A 10,145-nucleotide genomic window follows, 5' to 3' on the forward strand; every position below is an offset into this window, starting at 1 on the left:
GAGATTTTGGGTGTCTGGAGCTGTCAGAAAGCCAGAGTCTGCAGTTTGTCCCTGCAGGACCACTGGTGCCAAAGCTTACAGCCGGGTCATGACCAGCCCAGCTTTCCCCTTGCTCTTGCCAATCTCTTGCATGGCAACAGACACTGCCAAAGGGTCTGTGCTGGTGTGTCACACTGCTGTAATCTTCAGCTTTCCTTCACAGCTGTCAGCTTCATAATTTAAAGGCTCACCAAGAGCCAAACTTTTAAGTCCTCACTTTAAAAGATATGTTTCTATTAAGCAAAAGTAAGAGTTAGTATTTGCTCAGACAGCTACTGGGTATAGAGGCAAAGGACACTACTGGATGTAAAAATTTACCATGTTATCTAATATACAGCTCAACATACAGCTCTTATTTCTTTTTCCATAAATCACCCCACCCATGGGCCAGGATTTACATCACAGCCTATGCCAGCAGCCAAGTTCCTGGGCGCCCGCTGACATTGCACACATCAGGGCAGAGGCTCCTGACCTTGCAAAGGCAAAACACACATCACAAGCAACCAAGAGACAGGAACAAGGAGAAGGAAAAACTCTTTGTCCTACTCCTTTCCCTCCCCCACTTGTGCACTTGTCTCAGGAGTGGAAGAGGACACAGGGCTTCTATTCCCACCACAGGCACTACCAGTGTGCAAAGTCAGGCTTGCCAAGGTGCTGCTCAGACAACTTTGACCCTCACTGCATCAGATCCCTGCCAGAGAAGGACAGACATGCAACAGCCCATGGGAATGAGAGCTGTGAGGCAACACGTGAGGCCAGAGCAAGACAGGCACTAGGAACTCTGCAAGGAATTTAAAGCAAGCAGCTCTGGTAAGTATTTGAGTTTAGACACACGTGCTGTTTGGTCTAGTACAAGAGTGCTTTAAATACCTCCATTTGGTTGGGTTTGTGTAAGTAATACCATGCTCACAGTTTCACTTTACACTTTTACTCCTCAGTTATGTGCTCATCTTGCATGCACTTTCACCCAAATACACACATAATCACCTGTCTGGCTGCATCAATCCCACTGGGGAATCTTGCAGTTGTAAGCATCACTAAGAATAGAGTACAGTATGCTGCCTTGAGTGCACGTGTGTGCTGGTTTTCTATCATCTGTTTGCCTGCCCCAAAGGCTGCTGATATAAACTGTCTTTGATCCTGAAAACACTCCACATTTTCATTTTGCATTAACAATTATATGCTTATCTTGGACAGGAAAAGGGAAACTTTAAATGCAGGGTTGGCTAAAACTTGTCTGCCAGTCAGTCTTCTATCACTTATTTGTGGCTTTTACTGCCTGGAAAACTGAAGAATACAAGTCCTTTGCACAGAATATCCCAGAGAAATATCCCAGAGAAATAGAATGAAGTTAAGAAAAAATTGGGGGGAAGCAGACAATTTTGGGTGCAGTTTCACAATACGGTTCCAGCTGACCCAATAGCTCACTGCTATCCAAATGGAAATTTTGTGTCTTCTCCACCACAACCACTTCTTCCTCCTGGCTACACATTCCCAACACCAATTTTCTGTGGCTTCTTGAAGTCAGCAGATCAGAAAATCAACCTACACACCAAATCACCACACTGGATCTGTTTTCAAGAAGTCCAAGAAGTTACCTGAGCAGGCACAAAGAGGTGGGACTACTGCTGGGTAGAAGGAAAAGGGCCAGAAGAGTGGATCTCCCTGCTCAGCAGCAGCCAGACTGACTTGCTCATGAACTCCCAGTCCAAGCAGATCTAAGCCACTTATAGATCCATGAAGGAATGTCCACAGGTAACTTCACAGGATGGGCAATAGTTATTTTGTATCTGCAAATCATCTTTGACTGTGTTTCAATACCATAATAAATAAAATGACAAATGTAATTCTTGATAACAACACAGATGAGTTTATTCTAGGAGCCAGACTTGATAACATTTCCTCAGTTTCTCCTTTGGGAAAGATTGCAAAGCTTTTGCTTTTACATTTAACTATGAGGTATACAGAAAGATTAATGTGATCCTTATAGAAATTTTGTATTGGCCTGAAATCTTCAACTTCTAGTAACATAAATTAGAAACAACAGAATTCTTATCTGACACTTGGATGCTCAACTCTGCAACAAATCCACCATGCAGGACCCATGCCAGTGTACTCTGTCACCCTAAAGGCTACTTTGAAGCAGAATCTCAAACTCGGAGGAGGCACTGGTGTGTACTGCTGCCAAATCACCAAAATAACGTTTACTTGCCAAAGAGGAGTATCACTGGTGTGCATTACAAAGTGGCACTTCTCCTTACTTTGTGGATGCAAACAGTAACAGTGTCTGTGCTAGCAGCAATGATGGCATCTGCCAAAGCAGGGAACATTTCTAACACTTTTCAGAGTTTGTCTGGCATCTGAGAAAAAAGTTTTAAAAAATTCAAGAAAAACTACTGAGAAAAGATTTTTATTATCCCCCTCTAGTTACTTATATAACACATTATAGTGAGATTTTTCTTCCTGAATCACAAGATGGTCCGTCACCAAACCAACATTATTAAAATTACTTTTTCTCCTCTGCACTGTATAGGTACAGCTGGCACACATAGCCAGCATACACCGCAGAATTAAAAATTAACGGAGTCAGGCATTTTTGTTCAAGGCTCCTGCGCTGCTCACAACTCCAGTCACACAGCACTGTTAATTGCTGCTGGCACTGACAGTAGGGATCCCCATCCATCTGCTGGGACCAGCTGATGCAAAATAAAAACAGTCCCTTGGAGTGAGGCGCAGCTCTGCGGGGTCAGTGCCCGGCGCCGCTGCCAGTGCCGGCCGGGCTGTGCGGGAGCGCTGCCCTGCGCTCGCCCTGGCTCTCCATGGGGTGCTGAGACACTTTACCTCTTATGGTTTCTTTGGGGTTTTTATCGTTAAAGACGCCGCTCTCCTGCAGCGTTTGATGCCTTTAGTGACGCAGCAGCCTCTCCCCAGCCGCCTCCTGCTCCACGCAGGGGAGCGGAGGTGCCGCGGCAGAAGCCCCCGTGCGGCGCTTGCCCTCCCCGGGCTCGCAGCGCCGCTGCGGCCCCTCGTCCTCGTCGCTGCTGGAAGCGCGGCCGGAGCCCGGGGCCGCGATGGAAGCAGGGCAGGTGCTCCGGTGCAAAGAAAGTCCGCGGGGACAGACCCTCGCCCTGTGCCTCCCAAACCTCCCCCTCCCGCCGTCAGCGGGGCTGCTGCTGACCCCGGGTAAAGCGGGGAGGAAGGCACCGCTTACCGGAGCTGCTCGCCGGTGAGCAGGACCTCGGCCATGTGCTCCAGCTCCGCCGCTTTCTGCTGCATGCTGCTCATGCCCTCCTCCATCGCCGCCGGCCTGCGGGCACAGCACCGCCGGCTGAGGGGGGACCGGCACTCGCCGCCCCCGGCCGCGCTGCCCCCGCCGGCAGCCCCGGGGCGCCTCCCGCCCGGCTCCGGAGCTCTCCGGTGGTGGCGGGCAGCGACAGCCACCTCCTGCCGCTCCGGCTCACCTGAGCGCCTCAGGTCACTTTTCCCCTCGGCAGGCTCGGATCCCTCCCGCCGCTTCCCGTGTTATTGTGTCACTCGCAGGCGGAGAAACACATGGCTGCAGCCGCCGCGCCGCAGCCGGGCTCGCCGAGGCAGCAGCGGCCCCCCCCGGCTGTCACACGGCAGGGTCGGCGCTGCCCCCGCGGGAAGGGGCCGGCTCCCCGCCGGGGGCTGCGAGCCAAGCGGCTGCTGCCGCTGCCCGCCCCGCCAGCCCCGGCCCGGGAGGCGGAAAGCGGCCGCGCACGGGGGAGCGCAGCGCTCCCCGCCCGTGGCTCCTTCCCGCGGGTGCAAAGTCCCGCGTCCTCCCTTCAACGCGGGGCTGCTCGGAGGAGCAGTGAGCTCGGGAAAAGCCGATCCGACTGCGCGGGAGGAGATGCGACCGCTGCCCGCTCAGGTAGTGCGGGCTGCGCCTTGGCAGCGATCCTTGGAGATGCAGCGCGGGGCGGGTAGTAGAAAGGGAGCTGGTGATCTGGGGTTTCAACCTCAAAAACTGTTACTGCCCTCCTGCTGTTCACATTTCCGCTTATCTGCCACCCAGGGGTTATTTTCAAACCCTGATCCCCTGCTTACATCAACTCTTTGTCTCCAGGCGACAGAGGATGCAGAATTCTTGCGGGCAGAGGAACATTTTGTCTTGGAAACGGGAAATAAATTGCAAGGTCACGAATACTGTCATCATTTTTGATGGGGGAAAAAAAAATCGACCTTTTCTTTAAAAAAGTCCAGGAGGAGGCATCTTCTGCAGTGGTCCAAGCATGGTTTTCATTTGCAAACACATGCAATACCTTGATTGCCTACTCATTGTCTTTATAGCTGTCTGAACATACTGTTTGTGCATGGAAATTGTTTCTGCTAAAGCACTTGCAATACTGTCATCGATTCAGAACCAAAATAATAGAACCACAAGAAAAACTAAGAAGGAATCAAGTGAACCTAGTAGCAATGAGAGTGCAGACAATGGGAAGGTGTTGTTTGCATCACCCATAGTAGAATTGTGGCATTTATTACCAAAGGTGGCTCTGGATGTAAAAGAATGGACTTGGAACCAAGGAGAAAAACACTTGGAAAAGAAATCTACATAGGGTTACTAAGCAGACAGCAGCCACATCCAGCTCAGGAAATTCTCTGTTCTAAAAATAATGGTCTCACAAGGCAAGCACTTGTGTGACATTTCATATGTGCTTTCCCTGCTGCTCCCTACTCATCTGTTTATAGCCACTGAGATGAACACAGGACTAGATGGACCTTTGGTTCAATCCAGTAGAGTCCTTCTAATGAGCACCTTTGTGGGTCTCAAAGAGCACTAGAGGTCCATCAATGGCAAAGGGAGAAAAACACAATCTGCCTTCGTTTCATTTAGGCCAGACAGAGGAACACCTTAGGACTGTAAGCACTGCAGCCTGAGATTATTTTCTGTAAATTTGGAAAACATGCATTTAACCTGAATACTTGCAAACAGCCTCTAATTCCACTCATACTGCAAACATACAAAGTACAGATTCACAGAGCTGGAAACAAAAAGAGAATTGAAACAACCATCTCATCTGACCTTATCTTTAAGACAAAGAACTTACACAGCAATTTTTATCAAGCACTTTATCACATGACTGAAGGAAAGACAATTTCAAGAGAATGTACATTGCAGACCATTTCTGGGTAAATGCTTGGCTCTATCACCTGGGTTTGGCTGATTTCATCCATTCACTGCTGTTAAAAGGAGATACACTGTTCCTCCAGGCTCTGGCAACACAATCTGCAATGTGTCTTATGTTAGTTTTCCCACTTTTAGGTCCTCTGCTTGTTGCAATTCAATTCACTAAACAGGCAAAAGGGTAACAGAAAGTGGGGAACTTTCTTCTGAGCTAGTAAGCAGAGCTGTGCAGTTGGCTGCAGGATACAATGAGTGCCAAAGCTGACACCAAGGTAGAGTAGGCCTTGGCAGCTTGAAACAGGAACAGTAGAGGAGGAAGAGGGAGAAGAAGCTGTCGTCATGCAGTGACAAAGTGTCATGATAGGGTGCTTGTGGAACTGCAGCCTGAAATCCATATCCTCCCCTGTGCAGTTTTGCAACTTGCAAAATGCAGGCCACTGCAAATTCCTGTACTGGATTATTTAATGATTATAGAATTTCATGTTGGCTTTTGCACACTGATATCCCATTTGTAATTTGTTCCACACGTCTACACTGAAATTTCTTACAGTTACAGTTATCCTCAGAGGAGGGAAATGGCTATCAGTCACTCCAAGCCTGCCATCCCCCAAAAAAGGGTAATGACATAACCTTGAAGGGTCACAATGCAGGTAAGAGCCAGTAAAAAGCTACACAAAATAATCTGGTGGGATTTTTAATCTACAGACTGCTATAGAACATAAGGTCTAACAAAAAAAGTAGGCTGTGTTGACCCTTCCTCCCAAGGGAGAGGTCATGAAGACTAAAATGCTCCTCTAAGAGGTGGGACAGCATGTGCAGAGTTTGAAATCCTAACAGCAAGAGAGAGAGAGAGGCATCCCTCTGAGACAACCTCTGGTAAGTAGATAGATTTTTTTTTCAGATATAGGATCAATTTTAGAAGTTGGTGCCTATTTTAGATATGAATATCTGAGTTTTACTTTAGCATGGCTGAAGTTAAGTGAGATGGAGGTAGCCACCATTAAGGCATTCCTCAGCCAAAAGCATGACAGATCTTTGAGCTGGAGCCCTGGGACACTTCAAAACAAGAGAGTAACAAAAGCTGCATAGGTCTGCTAGAGGGTTGGTATCACAGGTGTGAGGGGTAGCTCAAGTGTCTTCCAGTGACTTTTGATGACATTAGAGGCTCTCTGGCATGCAGGGAGGTATAAGGCAGTACACTTGAACCACCAAGGTCACAACGCTCTGTGGAAGCTCATGCATGAATAGGCACATTGTATTAGAGTACTGGGTTTAGGAAACATGTTAGTAAGTTGTATAAACTTTCTTATCTCATTTAGTAAATGCCCAAGTGGTGAAACACTAGATGTTTACATAATGAAATACGAATATTGCTTTCACTGCTTTGAAGACTGTTGTATCTGTGGCCTACATTTTGACTCAATAAATTAATCTGATAATTTGATATTTTAATTCTTTAGTCTCACTAGTCAATTTTCTGCAAGCTTATTTTAACACCAGACATCCTTATGAAAGAATTACAAGTATTCATGTCTATACTTCTCATTTCTCCTATAACATTGCTCTTGAGTCCCAATAAAGTTGTTTGGCTTTCCCTTGCTGGGATGACTAGAGCTTTTTAAACAGGAAAATGACACAGATGCAAAAGATGGTGAAGCACTTCAGGGACAAAAGGCATTAACAGGTAAGCTGTTGGATGGTTGTGGTGTTTTTTTTACCTAACATCTTTTGTATAAGAGACAGCATTATGTAAACATGAAATTTAAAAATTCCTTTAGAAAGGAATTTTATAAAAGTCACTCTCTTTACCGAGAAAGACAAGTACAAAATGGTTTTTGGCTTTTAAGTTGACCTTTTATCTAAGTAGCTCTTGCAACACTCATGGAAAATGTGTGAAGGTTTTTTCCTATATTCCCATGCTTACTTGCAAAGAGAGCTCCCTTGTCTTTGTGTTTCAACTGGTTGACTTCCTTAGCACTAGAGGCCTGGGAAGGGGCACCATAGGAACTACCAGGTATTGTCCAATCTCCCCTCCTCTTTTCAGGCTAGGTACAATAGTGTTTCCCATACATGGAAGTGCATAGATTACATTCACTGCTGCTCTAAGTATGAACCATTTAAGTTATCTGCTAGGAACTGGTAGTAAGAATCAGTGCTTTTGTGACTCAAAAAATATATCTGGCCAAGCTAATTTTAGTCCTGTGATAAACCACAGGAAAGTTAGTAAGTAGTAAGTTTAAAAAAAAACAAACCCAAACAAACAAACAAAACCCCCCAAAAATAAGGATATGTGTTAAACTTCTCTTTTTCTATTATTGCATCCAAGTTCCTGCAAAAGCCTCCAAGGAGATAACAGAAGGAATTTTTCATAGTCTGTCCAACTTTTCAGCACTACAGTGAGAGTCATATCTGCTTATATTCTCATATTTCATGTGTAACTGACCTGGTAGTTGTTGTAATAGTGAGCTGAAGTGCAGAGAAAAAGGCATTTTGATCCTGAGATATACAGAGACAATCTGAAAAGGGTTTTCTAAGCCTGTCCCTACACAGCTTTTCCATTTTGCATTAAATATTCAAACACTCACTAGGCCAGACAGACGTAGCAAGATTTCTGTGCAGACTGACAGCTAAGGCATGACCAAGAGATGGGCACCTGCTTCAGTGCTTGCTCTAGTGAGCAGGTAAATATTTTATAGAAACAAGCAACTTCAATAAGATAAAAGATCAGAAATTCACATCAGATCAGTAACCCAAATAATTCCAGTTGACAGTATGCTCTGTTAAACCAGCATTTTGCACTACCCAATGCATGCTGCCCCCTATTTCATTATACATGGAATATTTTCTAATTCCTCTTATTTCATATATTCATTTTCCAATTATTTCAAATTTTGATCATCACAAAAATATTTACAAGCCTAAAAGCATGTATAAATCTGTTGGAAACCTCAGGTTTACCTTTGAAGAAGTTTATATGTATTTCCAGTAGTTCTTTTTGTTTGTTTTCTCTTTATTTTATTTTATTCTGCATTTTAACCAATGGCAATTATGAACTGGTACAACTCGAGTTTCATCTATATCACAGGTTTAGTCCAGATCATAGTCCTAGACTTGAGTAATATCCAGCCTAATGCATGGACTGGGAGGTGTGAGTCAGCTGGGAAGTGTGACTAAGAGCTGAAAAAGAACTGCTTTCTAAACCACTTCTCACATGTGAAGACAACACCTTCTAGCTCTGTGGTAAAAGCCAGCTTAAGCCATCCCCCAGCTGCCTCTGCATTAAAGCACTCTGAGGTCTGGCCACAAGATTTAAAATGTTTGCTTAAAGCGCTGTGGCCTGAACTGGAGGTTTGACACTGACTTGTGATCAGCCCTGAACACTCAGGCGTGGGTTGGTTTTCTTGTTCTCTGGGAGACAAGACCTGAGAGTAGAGATTCAGTCTAAGACACTTTAGTATCCTTTGCTATCTATTTCTGCTTCTCAGCACAAGTTCCTGTTGAATATTTCACTTTCCACGCTGCCCACGACTGAGCACACTCTGCTTTAGGGCACCTGGTTCTTTGCTTCCTAGGGTGAGCATCACAGCCAGGGCTTGGGGTGGGTGTGGGTGCAAGCATGCAGCGTGCACATCTCAGGAGACATGTGGTTCTGGCGGCAGCCACAGAGGCAAAAAGTTTGACAGAGTCCAAACAGCTGCACAGAATGAGGCACAGAATCACAGGCCTCCTCACAGGCTGCTCAGCCTTCAGCATTGTCTCTGTCCTTCACCACGTCCCAGCCTGTAATTCCTTAGGTGAGGCTGGGGGACACACAGAGACAACATCCCTGCCTGAGGAACACCGCCTGCCGAGCCGCTCCTCCGGCTCACAGAGCTCGCTGGGGCACAGGCAGCAGCACGGCACACTGACAAAGTGCCACCGCTGCCAAGGGACACCGGCAGCGCGACAAACCGATGGCACGGCTTGGCTCCACCGGGATGATCAGCACAGCAGCTTGGGTGAGCCGATGGCACGGCTCAGCTCCACAGGGATGATCAGCACAGCAGCTTGGGTGAGCTGATGGCACGGCTCGGCTCCACCGGGATGATCAGCACAGCAGCTTGGGTGAGCCGATGGCACGGCTCAGCTCCACCGGGATGATCGGCACAGCAGCTACGCTGGGTGAGCCGATGGCATGGCTCAGCTCCACAGGGATGATCGGCACAGCAGCTACGCTGGGTGAGCCGATGGCATGGCTCAGCTCCACCGGGATAATCAGCACAGCAGCTTGGGTGAGCTGATGGCATGGCTCAGCTCCACCGGGATGATCAGCACAGCAGCTACGCTGGGAGAGCCGATGGCACGGCTCGGCTCCACCGGGATAATCAGCACAGCAGCTACGCTGGGTGAGCCGATGGCACGGCTCGGCTCCACCGGGATGATCAGCACAGCAGCTACGCTGGGTGAGCCGATGGCACGGCTCGGCTCCACCGGGATGATCAGCACAGCAGCTACGCTGGGTGAGCCGATGGCACGGCTCAGCTCCACCGGGATAATCAGCACAGCAGCTTGGGTGAGCCGATGGCACGGCTCAGCTCCACAGGGATGATCAGCACAGCAGCTTGGGTGAGCCGATGGCACGGCTCGGCTCCACCGGGATAATCAGCACAGCAGCTTGGGTGAGCCGATGGCACGGCTCAGCTCCACCGGGATGATCGGCACAGCAGCTACGCTGGCTCGCCTGACTCGGGTCCATGTCCCTATAAAGAACTGTGGCCAGTGTTTAATCGCTCTGCCACCCTGTGGCCCTTTCAAGAATTTAAGTATGAAAATGCCAATTAGAAAATTGTGGTGAATCGATGCTCCACAAAAGAAAAGGACTGTTAAATTAAGCTAATTTTATAAAGGAATAATCTTTAGACAATACAATCTTTGCACATAATTAAAAACACAAACATATTTGACTCCATCATTAATT

At 47.4% G+C, this 10,145-nt stretch overlaps 1 protein-coding gene across 1 annotated transcript in view; it reads right to left on the reverse strand.

The window, feature by feature from the left end:
- Positions 1 to 3,636, reverse strand: part of DEPTOR (DEP domain containing MTOR interacting protein) — a 79,974-nt gene extending 76,338 nt beyond the window's left edge. The window contains exons 1-2 of the mRNA XM_066565721.1: positions 3,501 to 3,636; positions 3,251 to 3,346 (exon numbers count right to left, since the gene is read on the reverse strand). Of these exons, the coding sequence (XP_066421818.1) occupies positions 3,251 to 3,336 (86 nt within the window). The 5' untranslated portion in view covers positions 3,337 to 3,346; positions 3,501 to 3,636. The remainder of the gene's footprint in view (positions 1 to 3,250; positions 3,347 to 3,500) is intronic.
- Positions 3,637 to 10,145: the final 6,509 nt, after the last annotated feature.

The sequence above is a fragment of the Molothrus aeneus genome, chromosome 1 (genome assembly GCF_037042795.1).
Source record: "Molothrus aeneus isolate 106 chromosome 1, BPBGC_Maene_1.0, whole genome shotgun sequence".
Taxonomy (NCBI): domain Eukaryota; kingdom Metazoa; phylum Chordata; class Aves; order Passeriformes; family Icteridae; genus Molothrus; species Molothrus aeneus.